This window comes from Grampus griseus (genome assembly GCF_964374135.1).
Source record: "Grampus griseus genome assembly, chromosome: 6".
Lineage (NCBI taxonomy): Eukaryota > Metazoa > Chordata > Mammalia > Artiodactyla > Delphinidae > Grampus > Grampus griseus.
In genome coordinates this window covers 89,217,993-89,235,462 of record NC_139000.1, presented here as the reverse complement: position 1 = coordinate 89,235,462, position 17,470 = coordinate 89,217,993, and the positions used below count along the sequence as shown (strand labels likewise).

General features: G+C 49.4%; 1 protein-coding gene and 1 pseudogene across 3 annotated transcripts in view; both read right to left on the bottom strand.

Annotated features, from left to right (window-relative positions):
• BICD2 (BICD cargo adaptor 2) overlaps positions 1 to 6,865 on the bottom strand; it is a gene marked incomplete at its 3' end in the record, with an annotated part of 53,794 nt that extends 46,929 nt beyond the window's left edge. For both annotated transcript variants that reach the window (XM_082656492.1, XM_082656491.1), the window contains exon 1: positions 6,548 to 6,865. In XM_082656492.1, the coding sequence (XP_082512618.1) occupies positions 6,548 to 6,787 (240 nt within the window). In that variant the 5' untranslated portion in view covers positions 6,788 to 6,865. The remainder of the gene's footprint in view (positions 1 to 6,547) is intronic.
• A 9,830-nt stretch (positions 6,866 to 16,695) lies between these two features.
• LOC309823989 (protein TEX261-like) lies at positions 16,696 to 17,286 on the bottom strand (annotated as a pseudogene). The gene has a single exon. The product of its transcript is annotated as a protein TEX261-like (transcript).
• Between the last annotated feature and the right edge of the window lie 184 nt (positions 17,287 to 17,470).

Genomic DNA, 17,470 nt, shown 5'->3' with positions numbered 1-17,470 from the left:
GCCCAGGGAGAGGACCACTCAAGATCATGTCAAGCCTTGCTAGCACACAGTGTGGGATGTTAGCCCTCACTCTGAGCCCCAGCATCCTCACCTATGGAACTGGGACAAAGAGAGCTCCTCCCTCCTGGTTCAGAGAGAGCTGGACACCTCTCAGCACCACAGTCAGAATACACTTGACAGGTGACCACGAGCCTCAGCGGCACAATAAAAGCTGGTCTAATGAATGAACTGGATGGGCAACAATGACTCAGCAGTGCAAGGGCAAGGACATGTATCAGCTGAAGGTAGCACTGTGGCCAATTTCCTAAAAAAGAGAAAGGAAAGACAAGACAAGAGTGAGATGCCTGGCCTGCATGGGGGCGGGGACAGCTACTCCAGGTTGCCAGTGGGGAAGCAGGACGGGCAGCCTCAGGATGGTCACATGAGGCCCTGTAAGCAGTGGCGCCCTCAGCCAGGTGCACCAAGTGGACCCTGCTTGGCTCCCAATGCAAACAGAACAACTGTAAAGCGACTATGAGCCAAACAGGGAAATCCGGACGCTGACCAGATAGAAGATGACATTAAAGAGTCACTGTTAATCTTGTGAGGTATGAAAATTAATCTGTGATTCTGTTTTTATAAAAAAACAGAATCACAGATTACTTTCTCAACACAACACACCAATGTACTTACAGTAGAAGTGAGGCACAGAACGGAGGCTGCCAAAGCTGGAGCTGCCAAAGTGGGCGCGAAAACACACAGGCCAATCTCTCTGCTCTGGTTATGCTTAAAACTTCCCCTAAAGATGGAAGACCTTTAGGAGGGGAACAGTGCAGAAAAACTGCCTTAAAAAAGCAAACCCATAAAACTCAAACTACAACAATTATTTCACATGATACAACAATAGACTGGAAGTGCACAGAACCTTCCAAACCCATGGAAACCTCCAGGTCTTCGACCACTTGAATGAAACCTACTTTTCTGCAACCCAAAGAATAACACCAAACTCTGTGTCTTTTTAAAAACAACTGTTATAGATGCTCAAAGCACTTTCTAGTTTTTATAGATCATATGTATCTCACATACATACACAGGAAGAAAAAAGCTGGCAAGTAGAAAAACCCGGTAGTTCCCCATACATACTCCATAATTCCTACAGAGACATGCTCATTTCTACATTTTGATGTTCTTAAAGTGAATGAACAATTTTTTTAAGCATATTAAGCTCTAAAGAAGAAGCCAGGCCCCGATACTCCTTGATGTCATCACCTACCTGAGCCTGGACTGCCTGTTCTACCACATGTCCCCGAGACACACCCTGCCCCTGCAGCCCCATCTGTCAGTCCACCTCCCATGGCACAGCAGGGCTGGGACAGAAAGGTTTGATGCCCAGGACAGCGGCTGGGCAGTCACATGGGGCCCTCTCCGGCTCTGGGGGACAGCTTGAGGGGCCACACTTCAAACACTGGACAGTATGGGGCCTGGGGCCCAGGAGAGTCTCATCCATCAGAGCCTGCAGGGTCCTGGCCAGCCCCTGCCTGCTAGCCACCTTCGCTTTGCTGTCTAAGAAGAAACCAAATCTTTCTTTACCTTCAGCATGTGTAGTGGCCCTTTATCCAGTGCACGGATGTGGAGAAGCAGGTCTGACTGAGGGGTGGCTGCCCCAAACTGACAAGGGTAAACTGATCTCTCCTCCCTCACAGTAAGGGGTTGGGGTCCCTGAGGTGGGAAGGCCCAGCAGGAGTCTGTGTCTACCTGGCCGTGGCTCTCTCTGAGGCAGCTGCTCAAACTTAAGGAGCCTCGGTCACTACCTGCCCAAGTGCCCCAGGTACACCAGCCTGATCCTGAGGGAAGAGCCATTCCTCCAGGGCCACATAGCTCCTGAGGGCCCAGGAAGGGTCCAGTTGCTCCCTTGGAGCCAAAGTGTGGAAACCACAGCCCTGGACAGCACATGCAGTACCTCCTCACCTGCCCAGGCAGTGCCACTCTTAGGCCTGGCCTCCCTCCTGCACCAGTTATGGAAAAGCAGCTCCTTCATAGTGTGTCCAACCACCCATCCAAAGTCACACCCTGAGAACATTGAGGTACACAGCTGCTTAACCCCCAGGCCCTGCAGGAAGACAGAATGCCAGGTGACACGGGAGTCTTGGGAATTTTTAAAAATGGAAGAGCCCTCAAGATTGCTTCACAACGCCCTGCCAGACACAAGCTCTGCAGGCAGGAAAGTGGGGACTGCCCAGCAATGCAGCCACAGTGGGGCGTGTGGTCATTGCCTTTGGATGCTGGTAGCTGCCTCTCCCAGCTGTTAGACCCCAGGGAGCAGGGCTGTCTCAGCACCTCCAGGATTCCCTGGATCCCCACTTCCACCACAAGTCAGGCTTCTTCATGCTGACAGCAGACCACCACACAGCTTGCCCTGAAAGGCCCACAGGTCTCCTAGAGTCTCCCAACCCCCAATGGCTCTCTGCTCCAAGTTCTAGGGTGGTATCAGATGAGCAGAATCCTCACAGGGTTTAGTCCAAATCAGGACTTTTCCTGTCTCAAAACAAACACTTGAGAAGGATGCGCCTTGCACAGAGGCCTCCAATTGCCCTTCCCTCCTCCACAGGTGCCTGCTCTCTTGGGGACAGGCTTCCTAGGCTCAGAGCCTTGAGTGAAACTCAGTTTCTCTATGCCTCGGTTTCCCCAGCAGTACAACAGACATAACAGGGTGGTGACTCCAAGGGATGGCATGAGGACTGCAGGAGTCGGTGGGGCATGCGGAGGCTATGGCAGGAACAGCTCACCAACAGGGGCGAGGCCTGAGCGGCAGCCCTCACACCACCCTCCTCTGTGAAGCCAGCTCATGGCCGGAACTTCTACACAGACTTGGACAGGAACCTGGTGCCCAAAGAAAACTTCCAACTTGGTCTGAGCTATTGGACCTTCCTCAATCACTCACACCCATCCCTACCTTGGTTTCCCCATCCTCTGAGAGAGGAAATTACAAGAGGGATGGGAAGGAGGAAGCAACGAGGACAGAGCAGCTGCTCCCACCAGCTCTGCCACAGTTGTTCATGCAGCCAGAGCCTGCAGGATGGGAGGGATATCCAGGTATTGGGAGCTGGGCTCAGGCAAGTCCAGAGGAGGCTCTGTAAAGTGTCCAGGCCTTGAAGGGCAGGCAGAGCTTCCAAGATCCAAGATTGGGAAGAGGCAGGGATGGTGAGGGCAGTGAAGGCAACCAGAATGCAGAGAGCAGTGTAGGTTGAGCCAGGCCAGAGGCCCCAGGCAGCAGGCTCAGGCCGCCCTCTGGACACGAAGCAGGGCCACTCCAGACCTTGCGAGAACAAGGAGCAGAGACAAGGTGACTACAGGGACAGCTGGGAGGGGATCCAGGCCTGGGTGAGGTGGAGGGAAGGAAGGAGCTAATGACACCAGCCAACACATACTTATTGCATAAGCACTTATTGTGTGCCAGGCACCAGTCCCAGCCTGTGACAGGCTTCAGCTCACCAAATTCCACCCGCGGCTTCCCTGGGATATAAGTATACTGCACAGACAAGATCCCGAGGTAGCACATAAGTCAGCAAGGGCATCCAGACTTTGTCTTCCTGCTCTCTCTGGGAGCCAAGCGAGGGTGGGGCTGAGACTACACCACGACCCCCACCACTTGCCTGCGGCATGCCCTCCAGCCCTCACATTCCCAACCTACAAGGACCACTCACTCCTGGTACCTGCCTGAGCCATGCAGGCAGGAACTGTCTTGAAAAGGGCAGCACACCTGTCCTTTTCAAACTGCAGCTAAGGACACAGAGTGAGATGTTCCATGGCTACTGAGGACAGGAAACATCACATGGCTGACCAAAATCTGTCACCATGGTGGGGAAGGGGGCACAGCAGAACTTGTGACATACAGCGCCCTTATTAAGCCAAGCTCAATCACTAGCAAAATGGTTAGGCAAAATGGGCCAGTGGGTACCCTTCCTCCCGCACACCATGGTGTCAGTAGGACACAGACACACATACACTCACCATGTGAGAAAGGCTGCAGGGCCAGCACCACTGCCACTGGCCCCACAGAGGACCCTCCCTCAGGTCTGGTCACAACCCAGTCACCTGGGACAGACCAGCCAGCTTCTCTCCCTCTAAAACAGTATTATCTACAAATGCTCAACAGGAATACAGGCCCCTCTGTTCGTAGCATAATTTGTTAGTAACTGAACCCACTTTAGTTAAAGAAATAAAGTTTTAAAAGAATGAAGATGGCTCATCTCTCTACAGAAGAAAACAAATAAAATTTTAAAAAGACCCAACAGATATGGTCTCCTTAAATCTTGATTTTTAAAATAAGAGTAAATATTTCCAAGTATAATAATAACAAGAATTAAGAGAGGCTGACAAGAGCCTGTGTTGGCATGGCTTTGAGTAAACTGGTGTGAGGTTTCTGGCAACATCTACTGAGACTCTGATGCACCTTCCTCTAGTTCTGCTGAGACTTCCAGCTGAACTGTTCTCATCCCACCTACAATGAGGGAAACTGAAGTTCAGGACAGTGGGACAATGTGTCCAAGGCCATGTGGCCAGTGTGTGCGAGAGCCAGACGGTAACATCAAACTAAGCAAGCAGCCACCTGAAGAACACCTGTGGAGACCGATATACCATCTTCCCAATTCCCCTGGGGACCCATCCTCCAGACACATGCCACAAAACTGAGTCAAGATTCTTACACTGGCCAAATGTCTGTGACAGTAAAGAGTTGACAACTGAAAGGTCCCTAAGCAGGGAATGATCAATTCCTGTGCAACTTTCCCTTCTGGTCTGCTCTTACAGCGGATGTGAATTCGAGCTTGTGAACACAGAAGGGGACTGCACATGCTGCCAGTGGGAGCTCACTATGAACTCTGAGGGGAGAGGCTAGGGAAGACCAGGCTCACCTCTGAGCTGCAGAGGGTGAGCCTAATGTCTCCCACTCCATATTCTCAAGGCCCCCTCAGCATCCCTCCATCTTGGGCACATTCCCCTACCCCACACACTAAGATGAGGCCCTTGCCAGAGGGGTCACATGTCACCCCTCTTGTAGATCTAGTGCCAGATAAACCTGGCTTGGAGTAGGTACCAATACCTGCTGACAGATACAAGACCTCGGGTCGAATGAGCTCCACCATCACCCTCCCTGGGGCCCCTATCTGTCTTCTACAGGGCACCTGCTCCACCAAGCACAGATTTAAGTACCTTCATGAATTAATTCCCTGCACTATCAGAAGGGGACCCAACTGGTCTACCCAGTGAGACACGGAGGCTCAAAATAGCCCAGGCACCTTCCTGAGGCCACTGGGAGTGGGGTGCTGGGAGGTGGGCAGTCCGGGAAGCAGCGAGCATGGTGGATCCTGAGACCAAGGGCCAGGAGCCTACCTGGACAAGATAAGAATCAAGTAGGGAAGGGGCAGACTATCTCAGGCACTGACAGGCTAGATACCTAACACCTTGTCCAGGCTTTTTAAATATGCCGCAGACGAACCCTTTCTGGGTGGGATGTTGCAGAGGAAGAAGCTAAGGTTCCTGCTCATAGCCACATCACCAGCAAAAGGCAAGACCTGGATCCAAACCTGGGTGTTCCACCCAGGAAGCAACTTCTCCCTCCCCACCCCCACAACAAGGCTGGGGAGGCAAGGAGGACTGAGAGAAAATGGTGCTTAAATCACCCAAGAGAATTATTTCACGGCAGGACTGCACAGCTCTCTCGCTGCAAGGCTCTTTGGCAGCCTGGGGGTCCAATCTGCTCACCCCGGAGTAAAAATCACAGGAGACACAAGGCTTATCCATGACAAACACCCACAGACCTGTCCCCCAACTTCAGGGAAGGGCCTGGGAGGGCAACCAGGACGGGAAGTGGACAGAAGCACTGCATCACAGAGAAGTAACTAGCGGGGTGGTCTGCAAGCTGAGCATGGGGAGAGGCTGTGGGGTACTCCCGCCAGCTGTGATGAACACATGCAAGGCAAGCCCCCGACTTCGCCTTTTCCTGGTCTCCCGGCGCTGAAACCTCTGAAGGCAGCTGCGCCCAGAGAAAGGAGGTGATGTGCCTGGAGACGATGGAGACACACGCCCGGTCTTTCCCAGCCGGTCACCTGCATCCATCCCACGTCCCCATCCCCCGCACTCAGAAAATCAAACACCGCAGAGGACGCCATCCCACCGTGCCCGAGACCTGCCATCAGTAGCAGAAAAGCTGACCACACGGTTCCACCGCAGCCCTTGCCGCGGAGGCCAGAGTTTCTAGAACGCGCATCGCCCACCACACTTGGGGCCCGCCACCCACCGCAGGGCCGCCTCCCGGCCGGCCAAGCACACTGACGCTGGGCGCCCCGGTGCTGATCCGGGCTGCCTGGGGTCAGGGGTCGGCTGGGGAGTCGACCCGGCCCAGGGTCAGGGGTCAGTTTGGCCTGCGTCGGAGGCTGGTTGGGGGTCCGCTCGGGGGTAGTCTTGGCCACGGTCAAGGGCCGGCTCTGGGGTCAGAGCTGAGGTCAGTCCGGGGTCGGGATTGGCCGGGGGCGCGGAGGGCGTGGCGCCGGCGGCCCTTGCTCCTTACCTCCTTGAGCTGCTCCATCTCGCCGCGGATGGCCTCGTAGTCCACCTCGAGCTCCTCGAACTGCAGTTTGAGTTGGTGCTTCTCCTCGAGCACTGCCAGCCCGTACTCGGCCGCCTGTATCTTCTCACGCGTGGTCTCGGCCAGCTCGTGCGACAGCCGCTTCACCTCCGCGCGCAGCCACTCCGGCTGCGCCTCCATCACTAGCCGCGCGTACTCCTCCTCCTCGGACGGCGCGGACATGGTGACCACGGCCGGAGTCACGCCACTCGCTCCGAGGCTCAGGCCGGGTTCCCCACCGCCGCCGCCGCCGCCGCCGCCGCCGCCCAACCCGACGGCGCCCCGGCCGCCGCCGCCACGCAGCCGCCGTGAGCTCGCCGCCGCGCGGGGCACTGTGGGGGCCATAGTCCCGCCCGCGGCAACTACAAGGCCCGTCGCGCCCAGCGCCCGTCCTCCCCCGTCCGTGATTGGCCCGCGCCCCGTGCCGGGAGGCCCCTTCCAATGCTGTAGCCGCCGCTGCTGCCACGCGGAGCATTGTGGGGGTCGTAGTCCCACCAGCGCGCCGACTACAAGGCCCTTAGTTCCACACGCCCGCCCGCCCCCGCCCGTGATTGGCCAGGGCATCCGCCGTCGCGGAGCCGGAAACTGGTGTTTTCCGGTGCCCGCCCCCGGGCCTGCGAGGTGTGGGTAGGTGGTGCGGTAGGTCATCGGCGGGACGCGGACTGCGATATGCAGGGGCTGGGTGGAGCCGGCCACCGGTCTGAACCACCCTACGTGGAGCGCTCGGGGCGTCGCGGGGACGGCGGGCTGGGTGGCGGTGGGGACTATAACCCGACGGTTCAGACGGGCGAGGCCTGCGGAGCCCAGGACGTATCCAGTTGGGGAGATGGTCAAACCGCTAGCGGAAGAGACGCCTTCGCCCCAGCTAAATACGAAATGCCTCGTGCGTGTTTCCTAAGAATTAGGCATTTCCATGCGTCCTACGATGATCCAATTCAGGACCGCCGACACTGACGGGGCCTCGAATCCAGCATGGCTTCCCTGCGCTACCCTCGTAGCGTGGGTTCTGGTCCGGGACCCGGTCCTGGGTCACGCCTCAAATGGCAGTCAGGTGTCCTTACTGTCCCTCAATCTGGGAGACTTTCTCCCTCTTTGTCTTTATGACCTTGACCTTTCTGAGGCGTGCAGGCCAGAGATGTACACACCGATGCATCCCCACGGTTACATTAGGTTATGCACTTTGGCTGGAATATCAACGAGGTGGTGCTAAATTCTCACAGAATCCTGTCAGGAGACTCGCAAACCCATGGCCCGGATGCTGCTGGATACTCCTTTGTAATCATTGATACTATCCTGTGAGAAGACAATTCAGACTTTGCAAATATCCTGTCACTCCTCAAGCTTTTAAAATTTTTATTGAGGTATACTTGATTTATAATACATGAGTTTCAGGTGTACAATGTAGTGATTCACAATTTTTAAAGATTATACTCGGGCTTTGCTGGTGGTGCAGTGGTTGAGAGTCCGCCTGCCGATGCAGGGGACACGGGTTCGTGCCCCGGTCCGGGAAGATCCCACATGCCGCGGAGCGGCTGGGCCCGTGAGCCATGGCCGCTGAGCCTGCTCGTCCGGAGCCTGTGCTCCGCAACGGGAGAGGCCACAACAGTGAGAGGCCCGTGTACCGCAAAAAAAAAAAAAAAAAAAAAAGATTATACTCCATTTATAGTTATTATAAAATATTGACTATATTCCCTGTGCTGTACAATATATCCTTGTAGCTTTATTTTATACGTAGTGGTTTGTACCTCTTAATCCCTTACCCCTGTCCTGTCCCTCCCCCCTTCCTTCTCCCCAGATGTACATCCTTCTCCCAGATGTAGAGATTGTTCTCTACATCTGTGAGTGTTTCTTTTTTGTTATGTTCACTAGTTTTATTTTTTAGTTTCCACGTAAAAGTGGTAACATACAGTATTTGTCTTTCTCTGTCTCGTTTCATTTAGCACGATATCCTCTAGGTCCATCCATGTTGTTGCAGATGGCAAAATTTCATTCTTTTTATGACTGAATAGTATTCCATTGGGTGTGTGTGTGTGTATGTGTGTGTGTGTATGTGTGTGTGTGTGTGTGTGTGTGTATACACCACATTGTCATTATCCATTCATCTGTTGATGGACATTTAGGTTGTTTCCATATCTTGGCCATTGTAAATAATGCTGCTAGGAACATTGGGGCACTTTGTATCTTTTCAAATTTAGTGTTTTCATTTTCTTCGGATATATACCCAGGAGTGGAATTAATGGATCACGTAGTAGGTCTACTTTTAGTTTTCTGAGGAACGTCCATACTGTTTTCCACAGTGGTTGCACCAATTTACATTCCCACCAGCAGTGTACAAGGGTTCCCTTTTCTCTACATCCTCACCAACATTTGTTGTTTGTAGTCTTTTGATGCTAGCCATTCTGACAGGTGTGAGGTGATATCTCACTGTTGTTTTGATTTGTATTTCTCTGATAATTAGCAATGTTGAGCATCTTTTCATGTGCCTGTAAGCCATCCGTATGTCTTCCTTGGAAAAATGTCTATTCAAGTTTCCAGCCCATTTTTTAATCGGGTTGTTTTTTTGATATTGAGTCATATGAGCTCCTCAGACTTTTTTTTTTTTTTTTAATCAGGAGAAGAAAGGATTTATTACTTGCAGCAAGTAAGGAGAACACCGGGGATCTTTCCTAAAGCAGCATGTCCCAGAACAGTAAAATTGGGGAGGTTGTAAGCTGAGGGTACATGCATATTCATGAAGGGGCTCAGCTGACAGTTGACAGAATCCAAACTTTAGTTGATTGAAGTCACCAGGGTCAGAAAAGGTCAACATCATCATCCCTTAGGTTCTGGTTGATCTGGTGGTTGAGTGCTTCAGGCTAACCTTTACCACTGAAAGATAACTGGCAGTCTTCACAACTGATATATTATCTTTGCTATTGTTACTTCTCTTGCCTGATAGCAGGTAATGTTTCTGCATTCTTTTGTTCCCTTAAGATCATTAATTACTGAGACCTGTTCAAGGGCAAGCATTGTAGCCAGGATTAGATCACAAAATGGCTTAGGCTGAGCTCCTTAAACTTTTAACTCAGTAGTTTTCATTGATATTTCTTGCCTAAAGGAATTATTACTAGCCTATTCTTTTCTATATATTTATTTATTATTATTTTTAAACATCTTTATTGGAGTATGATTGCTTTACAATGGTGTGTTAGTTTCTGCTGTATAACAAAGTGAATCAGCTATACATATACATACATCCCCATATCTCATCCCTCTTGCGTCTCCCTCCCAGCCTTCTAGGTGGACACAAAGCACCAAGCTGATCTCCCTGTGCTATACGGCTGCTTCCCACTAGCTATCTATTTTATATTTGGTTGTGTATATATCAGACTATTCTATTTCCATCATTCCTTTTCCACCTACTAACTTTGTACTCTAGGGAAGATACTACATTCATTAGTGGTATGGATCTGTGGATTCTTATTTTACTTAATGAGTTATAATCCATTACTCTCCATATTCACTTAGATGCTCAGATGTGGCAGATTTGGCCAGTGGGAGCTCCACCAGCTGGCTTTGTATCCTTTCAACATGTCACGATTTTTAAGAATTTTCTTACATTCCAGCAAAGTTGTTCCAGGATCATCTTGTACTCTGGGCCCAGACCTGGAATCAGCCATTTCTCCAAGGAGCCCTGATTCCTTTTAGTGGTTTCATGTTTTATTTGTATGAGGAGAATATGTCATAATTTTACTTGTGAAATTAAAAAATAATTTTTAGGGCATTCAATCACAGTAGGAGTGAGATGCCCAATCAGCCTGTCTGTCCTTGTCTTAGCTGAGAGTCCCAAGTCCTAGGAAACCCTCAGGCCTAGGCTCACCATTCAGTCTAAGTGCGAGAGATGCTAGGGAAAAGAAGGGAGAAGGAACATAAGAGGAAGATGCTCTGAGAATTGGTGGCCCCTTCTGACCCAAACTGGCCAAACTCCAAACCCCCACCCAACTCCATGCCTTCATATGAGGCTGGCCTGAGGAGGGAGAAGAGAAAAGGCTGTGGGAATCTGGTGCAGGCAGGCATTGACCACGGAGCTTAGAACTTGGAGACAGGGTGGTGGTGGAAGGGGACAGGCAAGGACTCTCATAGGTGCTGGGGACAGAGGACCTGTCACTGGAGGAGCCATGATGTGTGACAGTGTTGGGGGAATAGTCATCAGGAAGAGATTCCCTGAGGATATGACACCTGAGTGGAGACCCAGAAGATGCACAGGAAGTGGCCAGTGAGGCTGCTGGAATAGGGGATTGGCAAAGATAAAAGAAGCAGGTCTGCTGCTTTTTGGGCTCCAACTGGGCCTCCAACATTGCCAGGTGCTTGCCCTCCATCATTTCATCGAGTCCTCCCAATACCCCGGGATGTGGGGCTTATGCTACATGTTTTACAAATGAGAAAACAGGCTCAGGGCAAAATCCTTAGTTATCACCTTTGGCTTCTTACACACTCCATCTGATTTGTCAATCTGTGAGCAAACGACAGACTCAGAACTAGCCTTGGCCTCCTGCCTTCCTGACTGCCCCCTCTTTGGCTCGAACCCAATTGCCTCCCAACTGGACTATTGTAGTCATCTTCTCACTGGCCTTCCCCCAGCCCCCTCACCCTATATTTTCTCTAACAGCAGCAGTAGGATCCTTAGCCCAAGGCAAGTCATACCCCCTCAGCTCAAAACTCTTTCCTTTAGTACATTCAGGCTGCTGTAACAATACCACGGTTGGGAGGCTTATAAGCAAAAGACATTTATTTCTTAAGGTGCTGGAAGTCCAAAACCATGGTGTCAGCAGATTCAGTGTCTAGTGAGAACTGGCTTCCTCTTCTCTCACTGTGTCCTCACATGGCAGGAGGGGTGAGGCAGCTCTCTGGGGTCTCTTTTATAAGGCCACTTATCATGGGGGCTCCACCCTCATGATCGAATCACCCACAAAGACCCCACCATCCTAACACCATCACCTTGGGGGTTAGGATTTAATGTGTGAATTTGGTGGGGCACAAAACTTAAGATCATAGCCCCCTCCCAGAGGCAAAGCCTAATTACAGCAGCCACCCCCCAAGACACTTCACATTCTGGGAAGTGGCCCTTCTGCCCTCATGACTTGTTCCCCTTCCTGGCTTTATCTTCCTCCGTGGCATCCTGCATGTTGTGCTTATTCACGTTTGCACCTTTGTCTCCTCCTGGAATGTCAGCTCCAGGAGGCAGGGACCTTGACCAGGCCTCAGCAGTCTCCTGACCCACACACCAGGGCCTCCAGCCAGGGTCCTGCAGGGGCTCAGGACTCAGCAGAGACCAGGCTGTCCTTATTATCCCCCTCCCTGGACCCTATACCCCTTCACCAGGATGGAAGACATGGGAGAATGGAGGCCTTTGTCACACTGGGGTGCTGGGTGCCCATGGTGCACCCCCCTGCCAAGAATGACTGGGTGACCATTAGCCTGGAGGCAAAGGTAAGTGATATCTTCTCAGAAACCCGCTCTACCTTCATAAGCAAAGGCTCCGGGTCCCCCACTCCTCCCATCCAGGGCAAAGGGGCAGGATGCTTATGCACACAAGTGTCCGGGCTGGGACCTGGCCTAGATGTGGCCACTTTTTTGCTACCAAAGCTATTTGCTCAAAGGCTATTTGCTATTAGGTTCCCTTTTTTGCTATTTGCTCAGGAGCTCTGGGTGCTCACAAACGTCCCTCCTCCTCCTGGAATCCTGTCTCCTCTCTGCCTGTGGCTATCTGGTTGTAGACCAAGGAGCAAAGCCATCCCCTGTTGGTGACTCCCTGCCTAGGCATACTTAGCTCAACTGACAGCAGAGTAAATGGCATGGCATCCCCCACGTATTCATATTGTGTAATGTAGGATGAGTCTTTGACCCAAATGTCATTCATTTGATAAACTCTGTGCCAGGCCTTAGGGGTTCAGACATATACCGTATATCCAGTTTTTCCAGTGCCATTTGTTGAAAAGACTGTCCTTTCTCCGTTAAATGGTCTTGGCACCCATGTCAAAAATCAATCAACCTTATATGCAAGGGGTTGTTTCTGGAATTTCTTTTCTTTTCTTTTTGCTTTTTTTTTTTTTTACACTCTTCTTATTTTTTTATTTTAATTTAATTTTATTTTTTTGATGTGGACCTTTTTTTTTTTTGGCTGCATTGGGTCCTCATTGCTGCATATGGGCTTTCTGTAGTTGTGGCGAGCGGGGGCTACTCTTCATTGTGGTGCACGGGTTCTAGGTGCGTGGGCTTCAGTAGTTGCAGAACACAGCTTCAGTAGTTGTAGCACACAGGCCCTAGAGTGTGTGGGCTTCTGTAGTTGTGGTGTGTGGGCTCAGTAGTTGTGGCAGATGGGCTCTAGAGTGCAGGCTCAGTAGTTTAGTTGCTCCACGGCATGTGGGATCTTCCCACACCAGGGATCAAACCCATGTCCCCTGCATTGGCAGGCAGATTCTTAACCACTGAGCCACCAGGGAATTCCCTAGAATTTCTTTTCCACTGGTCTGTATGTCTATCTTTATGCCAGTACCACACTGTTTTGGTTACAGTAGTTTTGAAGTAAGTTTTGAAATAGGGAAGTGTGAATCCTCCAACTTTGTTCTTTTACAAAATGCTTTGGCTATTTGGGGTCCCTTGAGATTCCATATGAGTTTTAGGATTTTTTTTTTAATTTCTGCAAAAAAATCATTAGGATTTTGATAGGAATTGCATTGAATCTATAGGATGCTTTGAGTAGCATTGACATCTTAACAATATTGTCTTCCAGTCCATGAACACAGAATGTCTTTCCATATTTATGTCTTCTTTAACTTCTTTTAGAAGTGTTTTGTAATTTTCGGTCTGTAAGTTTTTACCCACTTTGGTTAAGTTAATTTCTAAATATTTTTTTCAGATTGTTCATTGTTACTGTATGCAACTGATTTTTATGTGTTGATTTCGTATCCTATAACTTTTCTGAATTTGCTTATTAGCACTAATAGGTTTCGGGGTTTCTTTATTTGGTGTGGAATCTTTAGCATTTTCTATGTATAAGATATGGACAAAGATAATTTTACTTGTTCCTTTCCAATTTGGATGCCTTTTATTTCTTTCTCTTGTCTAATTGCTCTGGCCAGAACTTCCAGTACTATGTTGAAAAGAAGTAGCAAAAGCAGGCATCCTTGTCTTACTCCTGATCTTAGGGGGAAAGCTTTAGGTCTTTCATCATTGAGTTTGATGTTCACTGTGGATTTTTTCATATATAGCCTTTATCATGTTGGGGAAGTTCCCTTCTATCCTAGTTTGTTGAGTGTTTTTATCATGAAAGGGTGTTGGACTTTGTCAAAAGGTTTTCTGCATCAATTGAAATGATCATGTGTGTGGGTTTTTTTTCCTGTTCATTCTGTTAATGTGATACATTGGTTGATTTTCATATGTTGAATCATCCTTGCATTCTGGGAATAAATTCCATTTGGTCATGGTGTAATCCTTTTAATATGCAGCCGAATTTGGTTGGCTAGTATTTCGTTGTAGATTTTTGCATCAATATTCATAAGAGCTAAATGGTCGTAAGGTATTTTTAAAGGTATATTAACTCACCCAGCTCCCCTGGTTAAGATAGTGGGGCTACATGGAACTGAACATGATACAATTTTAAGAGGGGGAAGAAACAGAAGAGAGAGTTCCTGTGCTTGGAACTTTGGAGCTGGGCCTTGCACACTTCCTGCAGAACTGGAAGAGAAGTGGAGTCACTGTGGTTTAAATAGTGATGGGAGTATGGGGAATTATTTTTCTTTAAACATTTTTGATAAAGGAATTATTGTTAATTTAAAGTGTGATTATGTAGAAAAATGACTGTTTGGATGTAAATACACCTGCAAGTATGTACAAGTGGAGAACATGATGGTTAACATATTTTTTCAAATACTCCAGAAAAAAGGGGAGATGAGGATAATGAAATTTCAGAAGTTGTTGATGGTAGTTGAAGCTGGGTGGGTGCTACATTATGCTCTTGACTTTTGGGTCTATTTTGAAATTTTTAAGATAAAAAATTTCAAGTGTTTTAATGTTGTAATGATATTACCTTCATAAAACATGAGAAGACGAAAAAAAAAAGTCATTTACCTGTCTCTGAATAGCTATCATCTGAGTGCCACTTGACTTCTGGGTGGCTGTCCCTGCTAGTGGACATGAATTCTGACCTCCTGCTTCGACCTACTTCTTGTTTTAAATGAATCCATTGGTTGCTCTCATGTGCCTGCTTTATCTTATGTAATCCTTACAAAAGCCTAATGGCCTAGCTATTATCCCCATTTTTCAGATGAGGAAATTGAGGAACAGAGAATGATATGGCCATGGGTTTGAACCCCTGAGCTCTGGGAGATCGGGAGGGGAATCTACACTCTCACTCATCATCATCACCCCACTGCCACCTAAACTGTTCTTCATGTCTTACTCCACCTCTGGGTCCTCCTGGATCCCCAGCCAACATGGCATTTCCAGATGAATTTCCAAGGCTGTGTTAAACATAGCTCCCCCATGTGGCCTCCCCATCTTTCCAGGCTCTCATCCAACTACCACTGTGAAAAATCTGTGTTATTTCTGGGCCTCTAGGATCAGAACCCTTTCCTGTGTTGGGAGAATTCCCCCATCATGTGAGTTTTGATGGAAGATGGGCCAACCTCCCAGTTTTGAAGCTCAAACAAGGGGCCAATCCTCACCTCCCAGGCTCCATGCAGCTGGGATCTGGGCATCTGGGCTGAAATGTTTGAGATTTCACCAACAAACAACTCTTCTCACCACCCCTTTCCCATATACACACTTTAAATAATGCCCACACCTACATAAAATACATATCAACCCTGCCCAATGAAGACAATCCAAGTCTCATATGGTTGCCACATCCCAGTCCAGGAACTATGGGTGATATGTGATTTTCTCAGTCAGACCTGGATAATAGCCCCTCAAGGGAGAGTAACCATTGCCTAAAAGAAGAGTTTAATCATCCCAAAGTCTCCAAAATATAATTGTATAGATGAAGTTGTAGTTCAGGAGATAGAAATCACTCTAGATGTTTCAAACAGATAGGGATTTAATACAGGGAATCAGTTGCTTGCAAAATCATGGAAAGGACTTTAAGATTTGAAGTCGGTGGGGCTATGACTAGGCCTCAGAGTCCTGCCATAGCAGCTGTAATCCAGAGATCAAGAAGCTGCATGAAACCATTGCCAAGGTCACAGCTGCCACACCCATGAAACTGGGTGAAAGTGAGTGGGATATGGAATTGGGCCATTGCAAAAGTTCACATCTGCCAGAACCTACACATCAGTGCCATCTCTGCCAAGAGAATGGCACCCTCCTCCCTTCTGCCTTCCATATCTCATGCAATCACATCTTATTGGCAGAACCCAAGTCAATCAATCCAGACTCCTAAGGGCAAAAGTCTCTGGGAGATGTAGTTTTTAACCTTCCCACCCTTCACAAGGAGTAGAAGAATAAATGTAGAAATGGATGGTGAGTAAAGATAAACAATGTCTAGCACTGCAAGAGAATTCTTGCAACAAAAGTACTCTTTGGATATTTTTTTTCAGGGTATTATGGCAAACAGCGCCATCTAGCATCTTTATTCAAATGGCAATCAGCACTTGGACAGAAATCGCAGTTCAACAGCAGAAACTTTCTCTTACGAGTGCTAAGCCACGGCCCCTCCCTACGGCCATCTGCCACAGCAGTTATCACCATCTGCTCTCCAGCTTCACGGCCCCTGCCCTGCCTGCCCTGGCTGAGCCAGAACTCCAGACCCATCACAGGAGGGGGCGGGAGGGCCACAGGAGCTCAGCCTTTGCCCTCCAAAGGTGGACCACGGCCTCCTGGCTAAGCAGGCACAGCATCCTCCCTAGTGCTCTCTGAAGTCTCAGCCTCTGGCAGCATCAGATCTGAGCCAAGCTGAACCTCCTGAGGAGGGTGGGGATGGGGGCATCTGGGGGAGTCAGGGAAGGAGGGCCAGGGCTGGGGGAAGGTGCCTTCTAGCTACTGGCCCCCACCTAGTGCAGAGGCCCAGGGGCCTGACTCTCCTGATCTTGCCCCAGCATCCCCTCCCCAGGGGGTCAGTATATCTTCTGCCGACTGGGTAGAATGGCTTCTTTGATGAAGGAGAAGACAACCAGGATTCCTAAGCATTTTCCCCACTTACCTTTGGTGAAGTAATTGGAGACCACATCGTCTCCTGGCTGCATGGTGGAGGGCAGGACGTTCTCCCCAGCCGACAGTGACACAAAGAATGCAGATGGGATTATCCACAGGCAGAAAGTGAAATAAGCCAGGACCTCTGAGAAAAGATAATATTCCTCTGCAAAAAATTGAAACTCTAGGTAATGATTCACCACCACTAACCCATACAACAGGATGAAGTTAAGCGAGGTCAGCATGACTAAGGGGAAGGTCTGGAGGAGACCAAAGTAGACAAGGTTGGTGCAGAGACCCATGCCAATCATGCAGGTGGGGAAGCACTCAAAAATGTAGAGGCCAATCGATACAGCTGTGGAGAATCAGGTCATGTATTTTATGATCCTACTAGTGGCCACTGTGTATTCTTCTATCAATTCTGCCAGGTAGTAGAGTCCGGCTATAATGGCCAGCATGATGAAGGCCACCTGGATGAAGAGCAACAGCCAGCTCAGCAGGTACATGAGCCACATGATGCCCATGCCCTGCCTGCCCCCTGACCGCTGGGATAGGCCTGCACACTTGCTATTTGGATTTTTGACATGATCCTGTTAGCAAGTCCACACATCCTCTTCCCAAAAATCATTTATCAAAGCTGGAGAAAACTGTCAGAACTGTCAAACAACTATTTCAGTGCTTGGAAATTCACCAAGTGCA